The sequence below is a fragment of the Coregonus clupeaformis genome, chromosome 26 (assembly GCF_020615455.1).
Source record: "Coregonus clupeaformis isolate EN_2021a chromosome 26, ASM2061545v1, whole genome shotgun sequence".
In the NCBI taxonomy this organism is placed as follows: Eukaryota; Metazoa; Chordata; class Actinopteri; order Salmoniformes; family Salmonidae; genus Coregonus; species Coregonus clupeaformis.
Window position 1 is genome coordinate 30,885,937 of NC_059217.1, and position 23,788 is coordinate 30,909,724.

At 47.3% G+C, this 23,788-nt stretch overlaps 1 protein-coding gene across 1 annotated transcript in view; it reads right to left on the reverse strand.

Annotated features, from left to right (window-relative positions):
* The window catches only part of LOC121540477 (tensin-3), a 90,910-nt gene that overhangs the window by 38,376 nt on the left and 28,746 nt on the right, over positions 1-23,788 (reverse strand). The window contains 1 exon segment of the mRNA XM_045207624.1: positions 6,199-7,296. Coding sequence (XP_045063559.1) covers positions 6,199-7,296 — 1,098 coding nt within the window.

Here is a 23,788-nt window from a genome sequence, read left to right on the forward strand (position 1 = left end):
ATTTTTGATATTCTTCAAATAGCCACCCTTTGTCTTGATGACAGCTTTGGCATTCTCTCAACCAGCTTCACCTGGATTGTTTTTCCAACAGTGTTGACGGAGTTCCCACATATGCTGAGCACTTGTTGGCTGCTTTTCCTTCACTCTGCCGTCCGACTCATCCCAAACCATCTCAATTTGATTGAGGTCGTGGGATTCTGGAGGCCAGGTCATCTGATGCAGCACTCCATCACTCTCCTTCTTGGTAAAAAAGCCCTTACACAGCCTGGAGGTGTGTTGTGTCATTGGCCTGTTGAAAAACACATGATAGTCCCACTAAGCCCAAACCAGATGCGATGGCGTATCGCTGCAAAATGTTGTGGTAGCCATGCTGGATAAGTGTGCCTTGAAATCAAAATAAATCACAGTGTCACCAGCAAAGCCCCCCACACAATAACACCTCCTGCTCCATGCTTTACGGTGTGAAATAGACATGTGGAGATCGTCCGTTCACCCACACCGCGTCTCACAAAGACACGGCGGATGGAACCAAGAATCTCCAATTTGGACATTTCCACCGGTCTAATGTCCATTGCTCATGTTTCTTGGCCCAAGCAAGTCTCTTCTTATTATTGATGTCCTTTAGTAGTGGTTTCTTTGCAGCAATTCGACCATGAAGGCCTGATTCACACAGTCCCCTCTGAACAGTTGATGTTGAGATACTGTTACTTGAACTATGTGAAGCATTTATTTGGCCTGCAATTTATGAGGCTGGTAACTCTAATGAACTTATCCTCTGCAGCAGAGGTAACTCTGGGTCTTCCGTTCCTGTGGCTGTCCTTATGAGAGCCAGTTTCATCATAGCACTTGATGGTTTTTGCGACTGCACTTGAAGAAACTTTCAAAGTTCTTGAAATGTTCAGTATTGACTGACCTTCATGTCTTAAAGTAATGATTGACTGTCCTTTCTCTTTGCTTATTTGAGCTGTTCTTGCCATAATATGGACTTGGTCTTTTACCAAATAGACCTTTCCGCATGCACCGCCCAACCCACCACCCAAAACGTCCCAGAAACAGCCCCCACTCCTGCCTCCACCCAAGACGCCCCAGAAACATCCCCCATCACCACCCAAGCCATCCCAGAAATGGCCCCCACTCCTGCCACCACCCAAGATGTCCCAGAAACGACCCCCATCCCTGCACCCACCCAAGACTCCCCAGAAATGACTCCCACCCCTGCCAGCACCCTATGGGCCCAGATCTGTCCCCCATGTTCCTTACTGCACCTGACCTCCCCCTCCTCTCTTGACCCTACTGACCTTACAGGCATAGATCCATCATCCCTGCCTCTTACTGCCCCTGACTCCCCCCCAATAACCCGTCACCATGACCCTGACATTACCATCAGAACAGAAAGACACACTCCAGATGGCTGTTCATGGTTGCCTCCCCACTAGGGAATCCATCCATAGACGGCACAGGATACATATTGAGAACTGCCCCAATGGATGCACTCACACTGAACACATCCACCAACTGTTTGCACCATGGCCAGGTGGCCCTGTTTGTTCCCTCTGTCCTCCAGCCTCAAGCATCGCCAGCGGATCGCTCCTCCACCAGCCCAGGCTGATGGACATACCCTCCACCACCCCTATCCCACTTCATGCTCAGATCACATAAAGAATTTGAAATAGTAAAGTTTTGAGAAACGTATTTCTTATTCAAATGAAAAGCCCAATGAATACTCACCTTTGTGTAATGATTTAACTCTTGTGTGACATATATTTTGAAGGCACGTATAAATAACAACTGCACGAGGACAGACAGTGACTGACAAGTTGACACACACGTCACAGTTACAAATAGTAGCTAGCTAGAAATTGCGCAAAAATGAGTTTTTCAAAGATTCAAAGAAAAGGAAAGTAGACAATGAATGTAGGGTTTCCAGCAAGAGTAGACATCGAAATATTTCTTTATTGAGGTATCAGGGAAAGCTGTGTGCTTAGTGTGCTTAATTGCTGTCTTGAAAGACTGCAACTTGTCCCGACACTTCCAGACGAAGCATGCAGAGAAATATAGGAATATGTATTCTGAGCAGAGGGTAAGTGCATCGAAATACAGTGAGGGAAAAAAGTATTTGATCCCCTGCTGATTTTGTACGTTTGCCCACTGACAAAGAAATGATCAGTCTATAATTTTAATGGTAGGTTTATTTGAAAAGTGAGAGACAGAATAACAACAAAAAAATTCAGAAAAACGCATGTCAAAAATGTTATAAATTGATTTGCATTTTAATGAGGGAAATAAGTATTTGACCCCCTCTCAATCAGAAAGATTTCTGGCTCCCAGGTGTCTTTTATGCAGGTAACGAGCTGAGATTAGGAGCACACTCTTAAAGGGAGTGCTCCTAATCTCAGTTTGTTACCTGTATAAAAGACACCTGTCCACAGAAGCAATCAATCAATCAGATTCCAAACTCTCCACCATGGCCAAGACCAAAGAGCTCTCCAAGGATGTAAGGGACAAGATTGTAGACCTACACAAGGCTGGAATGGGCTACAAGACCATCGCCAAGCAGCTTGGTGAGAAGGTGACAACAGTTGGTGCGATTATTCGCAAATGGAAGAAACACAAAAGAACTGTCAATCTCCCTCGGCCTGGGGCTCCATGCAAGATCTCACCTCGTGGAGTTGCAATGATCATGAGAACAGTGAGGAATCAGCCCAGAACTACACAGGAGTATCTTGTCAATGATCTCAAGGCAGCTGGGACCATAGTCACCAAGAAAACAATTGGTAACACACTACACCGTGAAAGACTGAAATCCTGCAACGCCTGCAAGGTCCCCCTGCTCAAGAAAGCACAAATACAGGCCCGTCTGAAGTTTGCAAATGAACATCTGAATGATTCAGAGGTGAACTGGGTGAAAGTGTTGTGGTCAGATGAGACCAAAATCGAGCTCTTTGGCATCAACTCAACTCGCTGTGTTTGAAGGAGGAGGAATGCTGCCTATGACCCCAAGAACACCATCCCCACCGTCAAAGATGGAGGTGGAAACATTATGCTTTGGGGGTGTTTTTCTGCTAAGGGGACAGGACAACTTCACCGCATCAAAGGGACGATGGACGGGGCCATGTACCGTCAAATCTTGGCTGAGAACCTCCTTTCCTCAGCCAGGGCATTGAAAATGGGTTGTGGAATAGGTATTCCAGCATGACAATGACCCAAAACACACGGCCAAGGCAACAAAGGAGTGGCTCAAGAAGAAGCACATGAAGGCCCTGGAGTGGCCTAGCCAGTCTCCAGACCTTAATCCCATAGAAAATATGTGGACGGAGCTGAAGGTTCAAGTTGCCAAATGTCAGGCTCGAAACCTTAATGACTTGGAGAAGATCTGTAAAGAGGAGTGGGACAAAATCCCTCCCGAGATGTGTGCAAACCGGGTGGCCAACTACAAGAAGCGTCTGACCTCTGTGATTGCCAACAAGGGTTTTGCCACCAAGTACTAAGTCATGTTTTGCAGAGGGGTCAAATACTTATTTCCCTCATTAAAATGTAAATGAATTTATAAAATGTTTTGACATGCGTTTTTCTGGATTTTTTTGTTGTTACTCTGTCTCTCACTGTTCAAATAAACCTACCATTAAAATTATAGACTGATCATGTCTTTGTCAGTGGGCAAACGTACAAAATCAGCAGGGGATCAAATACTTTTTTCCCTCACTGTAGTTGCTTTCTCAGTTGCAAAAGCAGCAAGGACTTTTCACAAAACTGCATGTACTGTCCCACAAAATTGCTAAACATAGCATGCCATTCGCTGAGGGCGAATTCATTAAAGAATGTTTAATTGACTTTGCAGTAATACTTTGCCCTGACAAGAAAGAACGGTTTGAAAATGTTTCCCTGTCAAGACGAACAGTGACAAGGCGTGTTGAGGACATCGCAGAGAATATGGAACAACAGTTGAAAGACAAGGTAAAGGACTTCACCTATTTCTCCTTGGCCCTGGATGAGAGCAGTGATGCACGTGACATGACGCAGTTGTTGATATTCTTACGAGGCATAACCCCAGACTTTGAAATTACAGAGGAGCTTGCTTCAGTGCAGTCAATGAAGAGCACAACCACAGGGAAAGATTTATTGGAGGAGGTTAATAAGTGTGTGGCAAAGCTGGGACTGAGTTTTTTGCACATCAGATGTACAGCCTTGTCAAAGCCTTCAAGGGAAAATTACTCCTCCTGACCCGCCAAGTAGAAGCCAACAATCTCACCCACCTTCCGACACTACTAGTCTGTTCCCTATCAGACCAGCGGGAGAAGTATACATCTCTGCTGCGTGCTTTGAACGGTGAGTTTTCTCGTCGTTTTTAGGATTTCAAAGTGTTGGAAAATGACATGCTGTTGGTTTCCTCTCCTTTCACCTTCAATGGGGATAACGCTCCCACTGACCTGCAACTTGAGCTTATCAATCTTCAGTCTGATGCAGTGGTTGGAGAACTATTCAAAACAATGTCACTGACGAGGTTCTATGCATCTCTCGATGAACAAAACTTTCCAAAGATTAGGAGTCATGCTCAGAAGATGTTTGTACTGTTTGGGTCAACCTATGTACGTGAACAGACATTTTCAGTGATGAAATATAACAAGTCAAGGCACAGATCATCTCTTACTGACTATCACCTCTCAGCAATCCTGCGCATAGCGACGTCAGAAACTATACCTGACTTCACTGCTCTAGTCAATGCCCATCAGAGACTTCACTCCTCACACTGATTGAGTAGTTTAAATGTAATGTTGTGCTCTCTCTCTTTCTTGTGTTTTTGTGCATACCCATTAACAAGAGTTCTGTCTGTGGTGCTGAATGCACAGTGTACTTTTCCCTCCGTGTAGTTCATTGCATGTTTAATAATGAAAATACCTACCAAAAGGAGAACATCCCCCAACACAAAGACACAGACACATTGTGGACTGACTGACAGATTGACTGACAAACTAATTATTCTGATTCTTTTTTTGATTGCTTTTGTTTTTTTATTTATTTGGATTGGATGACCATTTGGTTTGCCTAATTTGAATTGAATGCTTACTGGTTGAATTGTTTATTATTTAGAATTTTAAATTGATGATGGATTGAGTCATTGATTCTCATTTTAACTGATTTAATGTTTTACCTGTAAGACTTTTAGAAAACTAACAAAATGACCTTCTAATACACATTTTATAACATTAATATTTAAATATTATAACAAAGTAGTAACTCTCCAAACATTAGGACACACATATGCACCTGAAAAATTTTTACTCTAATGTAAGCCTCATACAAGCTACAAAAGTGCCAGTGCTCAACCTTAACATATGACGACAATACAACACAACCTGAACCGGAATTACATTTACTATCACGGGTCAAATCAAATCAAATGTTATTTGTCACATGCACCGAATACAACAGGTGTAGACCTTACAGTGAAATGCTTACTTACAAGCCCTTAACCAACAATGCAGTTTTAAGAAAGAATACCCCCCCAAAAAATCACACAAAAAATACAGGAGGTACCGGTACCGAGTCAATGTGCGGGGGCACCGGTTAGTTGAGGTAATTGAGGTAATATGTACATGTAGGTAGAGTTATTAAAGTGATTATGCATAGATAATAAACAGAGAGTAGCAGCAGCGTAAAAAAGGGTCTAGGTAGCCATTTGATTAGATGTTCAGGAGTCTGCCAACAATAACTGTTTGAAAGCCACACCCCTAATGAGCCACTCCTTCAGTCTTCTGATCTGACCCGGTGGGTCATAGCTCAATAACCTAGAATTAATATCCCAACAACCCAACTAAGTGACCCAACTGGCTGGGTCAAAATAACTCAACTTGTGTTCTGTCCAATATTTACCCAAATTGGATTGTTTTTAACCCAGCATTTTTAGAGTATGTCCTCTACAAGTCTACTTCCTTTGGCATGTGTCTGGGAGATGGGGACTCATTCTAAGCTAACTGTACTGTTGCAGAGGGAGTTTTGTCTGACAACTCTGAGAACTGATGACTTCCTAATATGGATGCTGTAATAGAGGGACAGAGCCTTTCCTTGTGATTCTATTGTGATTCTACTGTATCTCAAATTAGACAAACAGATGTTCAATTTTAAGTCGTTGCTAGCTCATCAGTATGTTGTTATTTGAATGAGAAGGATGGTACCCCGCTCTGGTTAACATGGTCTCACCTGATTGGCTGGCGTTGGCGTGGGTTGTCGTATGGCTCATCCCATTGGTGTGGAGGGAGGCGGAGTGGGACAGTGTCAGGGGGGTGTGTCGGGTGGGGACAGGTATGAAGGTGGGGTCCAGGTCTAGGATGAGCTGATTGAGCTGCTCGATGGACTCATCCATGTCTGTTGCTAACGAGGCAAGCTCCTCCTGCCCGCAGGGTTCCCCTGAGGGCGAGGGTGTGTGTGTGGCGTGTGTGGTGTGTGTGGCATGTGTAGTGTGTGTGACATGTGTGGTGTGTGTGGCATGTGTAGTGTGTGTGGCATGTGTGTCGCTGTCCGTCTGCACAGGCGACCTCTCAACCCTCACCCCTCCCTCCACTCTTCTCTGAACCGACTCTCTTCTGCTGGTCCCCCTATTGGGCATGTCTGTAACTGACAGGGTGTCTGGACCAATCAGAGGAGGTGTATCCACAGGGCTGTCCTGCCCCCTGTCCGTTTGGTCCTCCCCCTCTGGGGGCGGGTAAGTGTGCAGGTGGGCGTCGACCATCTGCTGCTGCTGCACCCATGATTGGGTGGAGGGGGTGGCGTATCCACTTCCATTCTGGACCAATTGCTGGGCTTCAGGCAGGCTCTCAGAGGAGAATGAGCCAATGCTAGCCGAGCTGTGCCTGTCCAAGGCGGGGCTAGCCTCAGGGCTATCTTCATCATTATCTAGAATGTCTGTCTCCCTCTCGCTGGGCAAGCCCCCCCCGTTGACAGGCTGCCCTAACCCTTCCTCGTCCCCATCCAACTTCCCCTCTTCATTACTGGAGGCTGGGAGCTTAGTCATGTCCTCCAGAGGAGGCTGAGCTGGTTCCAGGTCGACCCCAGATACAAGCCTCCTTAGCTGTGTACGTTCGTCCTCACTGGGCCCTCTCCTGGGGCTCACTGCAGTAATAACCCCTGTCCACTGGGAGGCAATAGAGAGGCCTGAGTCATTGCTGGCTGACAGGGTGAGGTCACTGGGGATAGGGCCACTAGTTGCCGGGGGAAACATAGCATCTCCTTTGTCACTACTCCTCTTCCTCACTCTGGCGTAAAGGCTGCCATCGACAAGGCCAGGGCTATGAGGCTGAGCTGAGGAAGAGGCGGAGAAGATGTGTAAGACAGGCAGCGATAACTCAGAGTACTTAGACACATACACAAATAGTATGACACGCTTAACAACCTAGAACCCTCAACCTCTTCTCTTAATCATCCTTTGACACACACACAGATGCCTGGTGCACTGGACACACACACACACACACATACTTTACAGACGTTTGCCTTGTCTCCAGACCAGACACACTCCATGTAGATAACAGCAGTGTCTTTGTGTGGGCTCTGCTGCGTGTCTGTGTGTGTGTGTCACAGAAAGAACATGTCTGACAGAGGACCCCTCCCTCCACCTGGGCTCTGAAATGACAGATAACATGGCCTTTGTTCACAGTCAACAACCAGCACCGTTCAACATGCAGGCAACACAAACACACACACACACACACACACACAATTATATTAACTGGATTCTGGACTTCTTGACAGGGCGCCCCCGGGTGGTAAGGGTAGGCAACAACACATCTGCCACGCTGATCCTCAACATGGGGGCCCCTCAGGGGTGCGTGCTCAGTCCCCTCCTGTACTCCCTGTTCACCCATGACTGCGTGGCCAAGCACGACTCCAACACCACCATTAAGTTTGCCAATGACACACCAGTGGTAGGCCTGATCACCGACAACGATGAGACAGCCTATAGGAAGGAGGTCAGAGACCTGGCAGCGTGGTGCCAGGATAACAACCTCTCCCTCAACGTGATCAAGACAAAGGAGATGATCGTGGACTACAGGAAAAGGAGGGCTGAGCACGCCCCCATTCTCATCGACGGGGCTGTAGTGGAGCAGGTTTAGTCAAGCTTCAAGTTTTTTTTAAAAATTATTAGGTCATTTAGCGGACGCTCTTATCCAGAGCGACTTACAGGAGCAATTAGGGTTAAGTGCCTTGCTCAAGGGCACATCGACAGATTTTTCACCTAGTCGGCTCGGGGATTAGAACCAGCGACCTTTCGGTTACTGGCACAACGCTCTTAACCACTAAGCTACCTGCCGCCCCTCTGTGTCCACATCACCACCTGGTATGGAAACTGCTCAGCTTCAAAGCGCTACAGAGGGTAGTGCGTACGGCCCAGTACATCACTGGAAGGTCCTAAAAATTGCCAAAGACTCCAGCCAAATTATTTGAATATGTTGGTAATCCGTTGTATATAAGTGATAATGCCTTTAAAGCCAGTGTTTTGAGGATATATTGGCACGGTTTGCTAACAACACCCGTGCAAATATATGCTCCAAACACCAGCTTTATCACTTAATCACAAGTGTGTAGGCCTATACCTATTTGGGAAGCCTGCGATTTAGGTAATGCGCCTAACAATAGGTCTAGCTGATTGAGTTACGGCTTTCAGTGAAAAGCGTCTAAAATATGTGTGAAGAGAATGTGTCTTAAGATGTTGCGTCAAAAAGGGGAGGGGTGTGTGGCGAACATATGGTGCGTCTCTCTCCAGAATGCATGCATATGTATGAAAAGGCCCATTTGTCTGATTTCTTAAACGCGTACAAAACTAATAAGCTGAGCTTCTCAGTTATTTTTTGTTCACCTCACACAAGTCAACAAAATCTCTTTTTTTAACATCCATTGCGAATGATAGTTCCTCAAAATATTTCCAACACTCCCAGACTCGATAATCACCAACGCCTCGGTGTGAAAGAGCAAAATATCATGATCTGATGTTTCCATTTATCCAGTAGAAACATCATTGGAGCAGGAAACTCTGAGGGCCCGGAATAGTCTAGTTTGTACAATTGTCACAAGCTGATGTGGACGGTGTTGGAGTCAGGCGCAGGACACAGAAGCTCAGTCAAAACGACATTACTAGTCAACAAGACAATACAAAATAACGTCCCTCAAACACTGGAGGCGAGCAATTACGCATACAGTGCGTAAATAGACTATCAACACGAGAACAAATACCATACATCAATGGACAGGCGGACAATCACACACAACTGCAAACAAAACTGAAGGAAACTTATAGGTGACCTAATCAATACATAACACGAAACAGGTGCACTAACAAGACAAGACCAAACAAACATCGAGACATCAAGCGGTAGTAGCTAGTACTCCGGGGACGACGAACGCCGAAGCCTGCCCGAGCAAGGAGGAGGAGCAGTCTCGGCGGAATTCATGACAGTACCCCCCCCTTGACGCGCGGCTCCAGCCGTGCTCTGACCCCGGGCTCGGGGACGGCCAGGAGGACGCGGAGCAGGGCGCGTGGGATGACTACGGTGGAACTCAGTCAGGAGGGATGGATCTAAAATGTCCCTCCTAGGCACCCAGCACCGTTCCTCCGGGCCGTACCCCTCCCACTCCACGAGATATTGTAGACCCCCATCCGACGTCTCGAATCCACGATGGACCGGACCGAGTACGCCGGAGCCCCTCGATGTCCAGTGGGGGCGGAGGAGTCTCTCTTATCTCATTGTCCTGGAGTGGACCAGCTACCACCGGCCTGAGGAGAGACACATGGAACGAGGGGTTAATGTGATAATCATTAGGCAGTTGTAACTTGTAGCAAACCTCGTTCAATCTCCTCAGGACTTTAAATGGCCCCACAAACCGCCAACCCAGCTTCCGGCAGGGCAGGCGAAGGGGCAGCTTTCGAGTCGAGAGCCAGACTCGATCTCCAGGTGCGTATACTGGACCCTCACTGCGGTGGAGATCGGCGCTCGCCTTCTGCCGACGGATGGCCCGCTGCAGATGGACGTGTGCAGCGTTCCACGTCTCCTCCGAGCGCCGAAACCACTCATCCACCGCAGGAGCCTCGATCTGGCTCTGATGCCATGGTGCCAGAACCGGCTGATACCCTAACACACACTGGAAAGGGGTCAGGTTAGTAGAGGAGTGGCGAAGAGAGTTCTGAGCCATCTCTACCCAGGGGATATACCCCGACCACTCCTCCTGCCAGCCCTGGCAATATGATCTCAGAAACCTACCCACATCCTGGTTCACTCTCTCCACCTGCCCATTACTCTCAGGGTGGAACCCCGAGGTAAGGCTAACCGAGACCCCCAAGCATTCCATGAATGCCCTCCAGACTCGAGGTGAATTGGGGACCCCGATCAGACACTATATCCTCGGGAACCCCGTAGTGCCTGAAGACGTGGGTAAACAAAGCCTCAGCAGTCTGTAGGGCAGTAGGGAGACCCGGCATTGGGATGAGACGACAGGCCTTAGAGAACCGATCCACAACGACCAGAATAGTGGTATTCCCCTGAGAGGGGGGAAGGTCCGTAACAAAGTCCACCGAGAGGTGAGACCACGGCCGTTGTGGAACGGGCAGGGGTTGTAACTCCCCCTGGGCAGGTGTCTAGGCGCCTTACACTGAGCGCACACCGAGCAGGAGAAGACATAAACCCTCACGTCCCTAGCCAATGTTGGCCACCAGTACTTAACACTAAGGCAGTGCACTGTCCGGCCAATACCTGGATGTCCAGAGGAGGGTGACGTATGAGCCCAATAAATTAGATGATCACGGACCTCGAGCGGCACATACGTCCAACCCACTGGACACTCTGGGGGAGTAGGGTCATACGCCCGCTCAATTTCCGTATCGACCTCCCATACCACCGGTGCCACCAGACAAGACTCCGGCAGTATGGGAGTGGGCTCAATGGACCTCTCCTCTGTGTCATACCGCCTGGATAGGGCGTCTGCCTTACCGTTCTGGGACCCTGGGATGTAGGTTATCTTAAACACGAACCGGGTCAGAAACATGTTCCACCTAGCCTGACGAGAGTTCAATCTCCTAGCTGCCCGGATGTACTCCAGGTTACGGTGATCAGTCAGAATGAGAAAAGGGTGTTGAGCCCCCTCAAGCCAATGCCTCCATACCTTTAGAGCTTGAACCACGGCTAACAGCTCCCTGTCCCCAACGTCATAATTACGTTCCGCCGGGCTGAGCTTTTTAGAATAAAAAGTGCAGGGACGGAGCTTAGGAGGCGTGCCTGAGCGTTGCGACAGTACTGCCCCAATCCCGGCCTCTGACGCATCCACCCCTACCTGGAACGCTAAAGCGGGGTCCGGGTGCGCCAGCACCGGAGCCGAAGTGAACAGGTCCTTTGTTTACCAAACACCCTGTCCGCTTCAGCCGACCACTGCAAACGCAACGGGCCCCCCTTCAGCAGGGAAGTAATGGGAGCTGCTACCTGTCCAAAACCCCAGATAAACCTCCGGTAGTAATTGGCAAACCCCAAAAACTGCTGCACCTCTTTAACAGTGGTTGGGGTTTGCCAGTTACGCATGGCTGACACACGGTCAATCTCCATCTTCACCCCTGACGCGGACAACCGATGACCCAAGAAGGAGATGGACTCCTGGAAAAACAGACATTTCTCTGCCTTGACATACAAGTCATGCTCCAACAGCCTACCCAACACTCGGCGCACCAGGGCTACATGCTCGGCTCGTGTAGAAGAGTACACTAGGATGTCGTCAATGTACACTACCACACCCTGCCCATGCAGGTCCCGGAAGATCTCGTCTACAAATGATTGGAAGACTGAAGGAGCATTCATTAACCCGTATGGCATGACGAGATACTCATAATGACCTGAGGTGGTACTAAATGCCGTCTTCCATTCATCTCCCTCCCTAATGCGCACCAAGTTATAGGCGCTCCTGAGATCCAGTTTTGTGAAGAAACGCGCTCCGCGTAATGATCCAGTCATACTCGCAATCAGAGGAAGAGGGTAACTGTATTTAACCGTGATCTGATTGAGACTACGATAATCAATACACGGGCGCAATCCTCCATCCTTCTTCTTCACAAAAAAGAAACTCGAGGACGCAGGGGAAGTGGAGGACCGTATGTATCCTTGTCTCAGGGACTCGGCTATGTATGTCTCTCCATAGCCGCCGTCTCCTCTTGAGACAGAGGATACACATGGCTCCGCGGGAGTGCCGCACCTGTCTGGAGGTTTATCGCACAATCTCCCTGTCTATGAGGTGGCAATCGCGTCGCCCTAGTCTTGCTGAACACGAGTGCCAAATCCTCATACTCAGGGGGAATGTGCATTGCGGGCACTTGGTTCGGACTCTACACCGTGGTCGCCCCAACGGAAACACCTAAACATCGCCCAACACACTGGTCAGACCACTCCTTGAGAGCCCTCTGTTGCCACGAAATGGTGGGGTCATGGGTGATTGACCAAGGAAGCCCCAGCACCACGGGATACGCAGGAGAGTCGATCAGGTACAACTGAATGATCTCCTCATGACCCCCCTGCGTCTTCATCTTTAGTGGCGCTGTGACCTCCCTAATCAACCCAGATCCCAACGGGTGGCTATCTAGGGCATGGACAGGGAAGGGTGCATCAACGGGCAGGAGGGGAATCCCTAACTTAATACAACATTTCCGATCAATAAAATTCCCAGCTGCGCCTGAATCGACTAGCGCCTTATGCTGGGAATGAGATGCAACCTGAGGAAATACCACAGGTATACTCAAGTGAACAACAGAGAGCTCTGGGTGAATGGGGCGCCTACTCACCTGGAATGACTCCCCAGTGCGTGACCTGTTGCCCCGACTCCCTGGAGACCCTCCCCAGCACCTAGCCGCAGTGTGTCCTCCACGGCCACAGTTGGTTTCAGGGGACGGCCCCCCTCGGGCTCTCTCTCCTCCTCTCTCTAGCGCCAGCACCCCCGAGCTCCATAGGTCTAGGCTCGGAGATGCTGGGGGATGGAATGGACGGCCCCAACACGGGACGTCCGCGGGTGGCCAGCAGGGTATCCAGACGGATGGACATGTCAACCAGCTGGTCGAAGGATAGAGTGGTGTCCCTGCAGGCCAGCTCTCGTCGAACGTCCTCACGTAGGCTACACCGATAGTGGTCGATGAGGGCCCTCTCATTCCACCCCGCATCCGCCGCTAGAGTACTGAAATCCAGTGCGAACTCCTGTGCGCTCCTCTTCCCCTGTCGGAGGTGGAACCGACGCTCCCCCGCCGCTTTACCCTCAGGAGGGTGATCGAACACAGCCCTGAAGCGGCGGGAGAACTCCGCGTAGCTGATGGTGGCGGCGTCTATTCCCCTCCATTCGGCGTTGGCCCACTCCAACGCCTTGCCGGAGAGACAGGAGATGAGGGCGGAAATGCTCTCGTATCCCGAGGGCGCCGGGTGTATGGTGGCCAGGTAGAGTTCCACCTGAAGGAGGAACCCCTGACACCCGGCTGCGGTGGCATCATATGCCCTCGGGAGCGAGAGCCGAATCCCACTGGACTCCGGAGCTGGTCTGGTGGGGCTGGCCGATGGTGGTGGTAAGGTAGGAGGAGGTGTGGGCACGCCTCCCCTTTCCCATCGGCGCAGGGTGTTCATCACCTCTTGCATGGCGGAGCCGAGTTGCTGGATCCTGGCGTCCTGGCAGCTGACCCGATCCTCCAGCGACTCTGTCGCCGCCACTGCTCCTGCTGACTCCATAGTATGGGTGTGTGATTCTGTCACATGCTGATGTGGATGCAGTGTTGGAGTCAGGCGCAGGACACAGAAGCTCAGTCAAAACGACTTTACTAGTCAACAAGACAATACAAAATAACGGCCCTCAAACACTGGAGGCGAGCGATTACGCATACAGTGCGTAAATACACTATCAACACGAGAACAAATACCATACATCAACGGACAGGCGGACAATCACACACAACTGCAAACAAAACTAAAGGAAACTTATAGGTGACCTAATCAATACATAACACAAAACAGGTGCACTAACAAGACAAGACCAAACAAACATCGAGACATCAAGCGGTAGTAGCTAGTACTCCGGGGACGACGAACGCCGAAGCCTGCCCGAGCAAGGAGGAGGAGCAGTCTCGGCGGAATTCGTGACAACAATGTTGCAAGTTCGCTAGCTACAGCTTCAGTCAAGACAGATAGAAAGGGAGGCAGACAGGCGGAGTAGAGAGATGAATGTGATTGAAAGAACCGGAATGTTTTCTACTGTTTTTATTTGTCAGCTTTAGGCCTATGTATTTTACTTAGTTGACGATGGAAATTATAGGCCTACTACTGAATTGGCCTATAGTCTGTCTCTGAGTTCTATGCTCTCATTTCTTTAGCCACCAATGGATCACAGTGTATCAATGTATCCATATAGCAGAGGCTGGTCCTCTTGCCATAGTTTAATTTTAAGATTTGTATCATTTTACTTCAGATTTTTATGATTAACCATTTGATTAATGTGCTTCTTCTTGAGCCACTCCTTTGTTGCCTTGGCCGTATGTTTTGGGTCATTGTCATGCTGGAATACCCATCCACGACCCATTTTCAATGCCCTGGCTGAGGGAAGGAGGTTCTCACACAATATTTGATGGTACATGGCCCCGTCCATTGTCCCTTTGATGCGGTGAAGTTGTCCTGTCCCCTTAGCAGAAAAACACCCCCAAAGCATAATGTTTCCACCTCCATGTTTGATGGTGGGGATGGTGTTCTTGGGGTCATAGGCAGCATTCCTCCTCCTCCAAACACGGCGAGTTGAGTTGATACCAAAGAGCTCCATTTTGGTCTCATCTGACCACAACACTTTCACCCAGGTCTCCTCTGAATCATTCAGATGTTCATTGGCAAACTTCAGACGGCCCTGTATATGTGCTTTCTTGAGCAGGGGGACCTTGCGGGCGCTGCAGGACTTCAGTCCATCACGGCGTAGTGTGTTACCAATTGTTTTCTTGGTGACTATGGTCCCAGCTGCCTTGAGATCATTGACAAGATCCTTCCGTGTAGTTCTGGGCTGATTCCTCACCGTTCCCATTGATCATTGCAACTCCACGAGGTGAGATCCTGCATGGAGCCCCAGGCCGAGGGAGATTGACAGTTCTTTTATGTTTCTTCCATTTGCGAATAATCACACCGACTGTTGTCACCTTCTCTCCAAGCTGCTTGGCGATGGTCTTGTAGCCCATTCCAGCCTTGTGTAGGTCTACAATCTTGTCCCTGACATCCTTGGAGAGCTCTTTGGTCATGGCCATGGTGGAGAGTTTGGAATCTGATTGATTGATTGCTTCTGTGGACAGGTGTCTTTTATACAGGTAACAAACTGAGATTAGGAGCACTCCCTTTAAGAGTATAAAAGACACCTGGGAGCCAGAAATCTTTCTGATTGAGAGGGGTTCAAATACTTATTTCCCTCATTAAAATGCAAACAATTTATAATTTTTTTTTGTTGTTATTCTGTCTCTCACTGTTCAAATAAACCTACCATTAAAATTATAGACTGATCATTTCTTTGTCAGTGGGCAAACGTACAAAATCAGCAGGGGATCAAATACTTTTTCCCCTCACTGTAGCTACAAGTATGACACGCTAACCTGGAACATTGCAATATGTGGGTGCCTTTATGGAAAAACCACATGATTTCACATGTGGAAAATCACATGATTTCACATGAAATTTCACATGTGAAATCATGGTAAAACATGTGTTTTAGAACACTTCACTTGACATTTCACATGTGAAAACGTGGTTTTGGAACAATAAACTTGATACACACAGTGTTTTTAACATACAACGTATTCAATTTACATATTTGACAGACTTTCACATACATGACTACATTGTGTATGTTTATTTATACAGTCATTATCATTCAACATGTCGTCACCTGGGATTTAAACTCTTGGTTCATGGCATTCTGATCTGTCTTCTATGCCACCACGCCTGTGCTAATAACTGATTTCACTTGTACTCTTTCTTACACTTTGGAGTTCAAAGTTTATCTCAGCTTTGTTATAAGTAAAGTCAAGAAAAACTATTATATGTATCATAGTGATTCAGGAGTAACCCTCAAATTGCTAAAATACGCAAATGAAATCAATAATGAGAGAATAGTCAAAGATTATTGATAACTAAAATAGCTGCGCAGATGGCAGTCTTTTGCTAAGTGCAGAGATGTATTATAGGTAATGAATGTGTATGGGAATGCTAAAGACTTTGTGGTGCAGCACAAAGATTAGTGCACCCAAAACCAAAAGTGGTGAGTTCAAATCCCAGGTGGAGTCATACTAAAGCTGAACAGCGTACCACTAACTTTACAACTACCATTTCATTACTTCATTATAATGGTTTGGGATGGTTTAAAACCATATTGGACCATAATGTGATGTTCTGACGACTGGTAAAACAAATGTCTTGAGAAACTCTTACAAACATCCTAACATGGTCCTCACCTGTAACACCCTGGCTCTGGGACTCTATATGTTGAGCCAGGGTGTGTTCTTTCTATGTGTTATATTTCTATGTTGGGAGTTCTAGTTGTGTTTATTTCTATGTTGGCTAGAGTGACTCCCAATCAGAGGCAACGAGTGTTAGCTGGGGCTGGTTGTCTCTGATTGGGAGCCATATTTAAACTGTCTGTTTTTCCCTTTGTGTTTGTGGGTTCTTGTTCCGTGTTGGTCTAAGTTACCTAGGACGTTACGAGTCGTTTTTGTTTACTGTCCGTGTTTATCGCTAATGATAAATAAACATGTTCGTTCATCACGCTGCGCCTTGGTCCTCCTCTCTTAACGACGATCGTGACAGAAGAACCCACCATACAAGGACCAAGCAGCGTGTCCAGGAGCAGGCAGACTGGACATGGGAGGAAGCGCCGGGAAAGGAGATGGAGAGGCTGGCGATGGCCCAGGTGGGCAAATCGTGGTCCTGGGAGGACATGCTCGGGGGCAAAGGGCCATGGGCTAGGATTAAGGCCCTGGCGAGAGAGGAGCAGCGGCGTCAGCAGTGTCATCGTCGGACGGACGAGAGGCAACCCCAAAATATATTTAGGGGGGGGCACACGGCATGGGCGGCTGGGCAGCAGGAGGCTGCCACAGGGCGATTTGGAGAGGAGGCCACCGGGTTTTGGGGGCCAGAAGGCAGGTTGGCGGAGCCTGGATGTAGAGCAGAGCCAACTCCCCATACTCAGGCATGGCATCATGTGACTGGGCAGGTTACGCGGTATGCGGAGCTGCGCACTGTGCCACGAGTGGTCCGGCATAGTCCGGTACGTCCTGTGCGAGCACCCCGCACGTGTTGTGCGAAGGTGGGCATGCAGCCAGGACGGAGTGTGCCGGCTCAGCGCTCGTGGCCTCCAGTGCCTCTCCTCGGTCCCGGATATCCTGCGCCAGTGTCACGTGCTGTTATGCCAGTACGGGTACACAGCCCTGTACGTCCTGTGCTGATGCCTCACACAGAGTGTGTGAAGGTAGGCATTCAGCCAGGACGGGTTGTGGCAGCTCTTCACTCCAGGTCTCCTATCCGTCTCCACAGCCCGGTCGGCCTGTCCCTGCTCCACGCACCAAGCCTACGGTGTGCGTCGCCAGCCCGGTCCGGCCTGTCCCTGCTCCTCGCACCAAGCCTACGGTGTGCGTCGCCAGCCCGGTCCGGCCTGTCCCTGCTCCTCGCACCAAGCCTACGGTGTGCGTCGCCAGCCCGGTCCGGCCTGTCCCTGCTCCTCGCACCAAGCCTACGGTGTGCGTCGCCAGCCCGGTCCGGCCTGTCCCTGCTCCTCGCACCAAGCCTACGGTGTGCGTCGCCAGCCCGGTCCGGCCTGTCCCTGCTCCTCGCACCAAGCCTACGGTGTGCGTCGCCAGCCCGGTCCGGCCTGTCCCTGCTCCTCGCACCAAGCCTACGGTGTGCGTCGCCAGCCCGGTCCGGCCCGTTCCTACTCCACGCACCAAGCCAGGGGTGCGCATCGTTAGCCCGGTCCGGCCCGTTCCTACTCCACGCACCAAGCCAGGGGTGCGCATCGTCAGCCCGGTCCGGCCCGTTCCTACTCCACGCACCAAGCCAGGGGTGCGCGTCGTCAGTCCCGCACAACCCGTGCCTGGGTCACCGGTGCCTGGTAAGGTACCGGTCAACTGCTCCACTACGGAGCTGAAGCTAACCGCTCCTGCTAAGTCCAGTTCAGCTCCAGCCAGCGGGGCCAGACCGGACCAGGGGCGCTATGGGGGTTTATTGGAGGGTGGTGGGCAAGACCGGAGCCAGAACCGCCGCCGAGGAGGAATGCCCACCCAGCCCTCCCCTGTTTTGCTCTAGTTGAGGCGCGGTCGCAGTCCGCGCCTTTAGGGGGGGGTACTGTAACACCCTGGCTCTGGGACTCTATATGTTGAGCCAGGGTGTGTTCTTTCTATGTGTTATATTTCTATGTTGGGAGTTCTAGTTGTGTTTATTTCTATGTTGGCTAGAGTGACTCCCAATCAGAGGCAACGAGTGTCAGCTGGGGCTGGTTGTCTCTGATTGGGAGCCATATTTAAACTGTCTGTTTTTCCCTTTGTGTTTGTGGGTTCTTGTTCCGTGTTGGTCTAAGTTACCTAGGACGTTACGAGTCGTTTGTTGTTTTTGTTTACTGTCCGTGTTTATCGCTAATGATAAATAAACATGTTCGTTCATCACGCTGCGCCTTGGTCCTCCTCTCTTAACGACGATCGTGACATCACCTTTACGAAAAAACACATGAAATTCACATGATCACGTTTTCAGATCATTTCACATGTGAAATCATGTGGTTTTTCCGTAAGGGGGATACCAGCAATCTGAATTTCCTGCTACGCCACCAGGTCTGTGACCATGACAGAGATCGGCCATTGATTTATTGTCAAGAATAGATTTCTGCACTGCTAAAAGTTTCCCAGAATCAAGTCAATAATTGTGCAATTACACTAACGAAAAAGTAGCAGTGATCAGGGACACGACATTAATGCTCTCGGGATTTGAACTTCCAACCTTTTGGTCTGGAGTGCATTAAAGGTTGACTTTGGGCAAAACCCCAAAAATAATGTATTTAAACTGTATAACTGATCAATGCACATATATGCATATCATACCAGCAGAAAGACTGCACCATCATGCAATCAGTAAAATCAGACTTAAAAAACATAAACACACATAATGGAACAGCGGGGACTGTGAAGACATACACAGGTACAGACACACACATACACACGATAACATACAGTTGAAGTCGGAAGTTTATGTACACTTAGGTTGGAGTCATTAAAACTCGTTTTTCAACCACTCCACAAATTTCTTGTTAACAAACTATAGTTTTGGCAAGTCGGTTAGGACATCTACTTTGTGCATGACACAAGTAATTCTTCCAACAATTGTTTACAGACAGATTATTTCACATATAATTCACTGTGTCACAATTCCAGTGGGTCAGAAGTTTACATACATTAAGTTGACTGTGCCTTTAAACAGCTTGGGAAATTCCAGAAAATGATGTCATGGCTTTAGAAGCTTCTGATAGGCTAATTGACATCATTTGAGTCAATTGGAGGTGTACCTGTGGATGTATTTCAAGGCCTACCTTCAAACTCAGTGCTTCTTTGCTTTACATCATGGGAAAATCAAAATAAATCAGCCAAGACCTCAGAAAAAACATTGTAGACCTCCACAAGTCTGGTTCATCCTTGGGAGCAATTTCCAAACGCCTGAAGGTACCACGTTCATCTGTACAAACAATAGTACGCAAGTATAAACACCATGGGACCATGCAGCCGTCATACCGCTCAGGAAGAACAACAGCAAAGGACCTTGTGAAGTTGCTGGAGGAAACAGGTACAAAAGTATCTATATCCACAGTAAAGATAGTCCTATATCGACATAACCTGAAAGGCCGCTCAGCAAGGAAGAAGCCACTGCTCCAAAACCGCCATAAAAAAGCCAGACTACGGTTTGCAACTGAACATGGGGACAAAGATCATACTTTTTGGAGAAATTACCTCTGGTCTGATGAAACAAAAATAGAACTGTTTGGCCATAATGACCATCGTTATCTTTGGAGGAAAAAGGGGGTGCTTGCAAGCTGAAGAACACCCAACCGTGAAGCACGGGGGTGGCAGCATCATGCTGTGGGGGTGCTTTGCTGCAGGAGGGACTGGTGCACTTCACAAAATAGATGGCATCATAAGGAAGGAAAATTATGTGGATATATTGAAGCAACATCTCAAGACATCATTAAGGAAGTTAAAGTTTGGTCGCAAATGGGTCAATGACCCCAAGCATACTTCCAAAGTTGTGGCAAAATGGCTTAAGGACAAAAAGGTCAAGGTATTGGAGTGGCCATCACAAAGCCCTGACCTCAATCCTATAGAAAATTTGTGGGCAGAACTGAAAAAAACGTGTGCGAGCAAGGAGGCCTACAAACCTGACTCAGTTACACCAGCTCTGTCAGGAGGAATGGGCCAAAATTCACCCAACTTATTGTGGGAAGCTTGTGGAAGGCTACCTGAAACGTTTGACCCAAGTTAAACAATTTAAAGGCAATGCTACCAAATACTAATTGAGTGTATGTAAACTTCTGACTCTCTGGGAATGTGATGAAATAAATAAAAACTTAAATAAATAATTCTCTCTACTACTATTCTGACATTTCACATTCTTAAAATATAGTGGTGATCCTAACTGACCTAAGATAGGGAATTCTTACTAGGATTAAATGTCAGGAATTGTGAAAAACTGAGTTTAAATGTATTTGGCTAAGGTGTATGTAAACTTCTGACTGTATGCACTATACACACATGTCCGCATGGATTTTGTGTTGTACATATGTGGGTGTAGAGTAGTAGCCTAAGGGCACACACTTAATATGTTGTGAAATCTGTTGTGAAATGTAATGTTTTTAATTGTATATAACTGCCTTAGTTTTGCTGGACCCCAAGAAGATTAGCTGATGGGGATCTATAATAAATACAAATACCAGGTAATTTAATGGATTAATAAGATATTTGCTACAGAGGTGCCAATTCTTACCTATCTCTACAGCTTCTGTCCAAAAACAAATCCACTGAAATGACATCAACACATACTGGAGGAGTTACTGGCTAGCTAAAGTGGCTAGCTTAGCTAATGAACTAGCTACGTCACATCAACACATACTAGAGGAGTTACTGGCTAGCTAAAGTGGCTAGCTTAGCTAATGAACTAGCTACGTCGGTTGTGGCGCGCATGACCAGAATGACACATCAACGAACCACCAAAGGCAAACCACATTTCTGTTTGAAAATTGAGTAATGGCGTAGTTGGACAGTTTTCTGTGCCCAAAATCGACCTTTAATGTCTCAGAAGTGCCCCCAGATGCTTACTTGTGACTAAGAACATATATCCACACAGTCTTAAAAATAAGAGAATGGTTACGGTACAATGTTGTTCCCTAGTTTACAAGAAGGTAAAAGGTACGCATAAGGTACCTTCAGGGGTACATATAGGAATTCACATGGTACTGGTCAGTACCTTTTAGGATAATGAAGTGTAATGGTAAATTTTTCTACACAATATATTCAATATAAGGTACAATCATTACTGCACTTTGAAATGTAAGTGGTGCCAATGTGCTGGCTCGTGCTCATTAGCATAATTTGGGGCATGTTGTAAAATATTTTGTATTTGTTGTACGAGTTTAAGTTGTTTATTGTAACATTGCTTAAGGTTGAGTACCTCTTTTGAGACTGTCAGTTGTGCAGTCTTTGTAAGAACTTGTGACAATCAAGCGCTACACTATTAAGCGGTTACTTTTCATTTTCTAGTAGCTTAATGGCAGCTGGTTCACACGAAGTTAATGTTTAATTTTCTGTAACTTACTGTCAACTAGCTGCACGTTGGGGATTGTACATTTCACAATAACTGCTCATCTGTCACACTCAATTAACTGATAGTGTGGCAGGGAATTGCTCCGGTATCAAACATAACATCACTAATTTGTAGTGGCAGCCAGTAAGATTTTGTGAGTTTCACAATATCTTACTGAGAAATGGTTTCCAGTTAAGAAAATACAAATTCACAGCAACAATTTGCCATTAAATTACTGGAAAATGCACAATAACCTTTTTACAGCAAAGCACATTAGTGCCACATGCACTTACGAAGTTTACAGAACAATCAGTGTCAAAGGAAGCACTCAACCTGTATCAGCATAACCATCAAACACTAAAACGGCTATAACACTTCCACTGACGGTTGGCACAAATACACATACACTACCAGTCAAAAGTTTGGACACACCTACTCATTCAAGGGTTTTTTCTTTATATCTACTGTTCATTTACGTTGTAGAATAATAGTGAAGACATCAACACTTTGAAATAACACATGGAATCATGTAGTAACCCAAAAAGTGTTACTAAAGGACACCAATAATAAGAAGAGACCTGCTTGGGCCAAGAAACATGAGCAATGGACGTTAGACCGATGGAAATGTGTCCTTTGGTCTGGAGTACAAATTGGAGATTTTTGGTTCCAACCGCAGTGTCTTCGTGAGACGCGGTGTGGGTGAACAGATGATCTCTGCATGTGTAGTTCCCACCGTAAAGCATGGAAGAGGAGGTGTTAATGTGTGGGGGTGCTTTGCTGGTGACACTGTCAGTGTTTTATTTCGAATTCAAGTCACACTTAACCAGCATGGCTACCACAGCATACTGCAGCGATACGCCGTCCCATCTGGTTTGAGCTTAGTGGGACTATCATTTGGTTTTCAACAGGACAATGACCCAACACACCTCCTGGCTGTGTAAGGGCTATTTTACCAAGAAGGAGAGTGGTGGAGTGCTTCATCAGATGACCTGGGCTCCACAATCCCCCGACCTCAACCAAAATGAGATGGCTTGGGATGAGGTCGGATGGCAGAGTGAAGAAAAAGCAGCCAACAAGTGCTCAGCATATGTGGGAACTCCTTCAAGATTGTTGGAAAAACATTCCAGGTGAAGCTGGTTGAGAGAATGCCAAGAGTGTGCAAAGCTGTCATCAAGGCAAAGGGTGGCTATTTGAAAGTCTGCCAGGAGTTTTCCCAAATGTGCCAAATTGTTTTTCAAGTACATAACTATAGAGAACATACAAAAATGCTATATGGCCGGGTGGGGTGGGTGTGGAGTCAGAGGTCAAACTGTAGAACCCAGTTCCTAAATTTTTATATAAAAATTGATTTTTCAAACAAAACTACACTACATTTTATCTCTGGGACCCTCAGGATGACAAATCAGAGCAAGATTACTGAATATAAGTACATTTCTTACCTTCAGAGGTGAATGTACCAAACCAGTTGCCGTAATAAAAGTGTTTTGTTGTTGTGCACTATTCTCAAACAATAGCATGGTATTTTTTTTTGCTGTAGCTACTGTAAATTGGACACTGCAGTTAGATTAACAAGAATTTAAGCAATTATGCACATATAAGACATGTCTATGTCCTGGAAAGTTGACTGTTGTTTACAACACCATTCTAGTCACATATTGAGCATCAACCGTCCCGTATAAGGGACACTGATCCCGTAGAGGTTAACACCTTTTTGGGTACTATATGATTCCATATGTGTTATTTCATAGTTTTGATGTCTTCACTATTATTCTACAATATAATAAATAGTAAAAAAATAAAGAAAAACCCTTGAATGAGTAGGTGTGTCCAAACCTTTGACTGGTACTGTATATTTGACCAAATCTGCTAATGAGCCCCACCAGTACACTGCCCGCACCTATCAATGATGATCGTACCTTTTTTATTCAAAATAT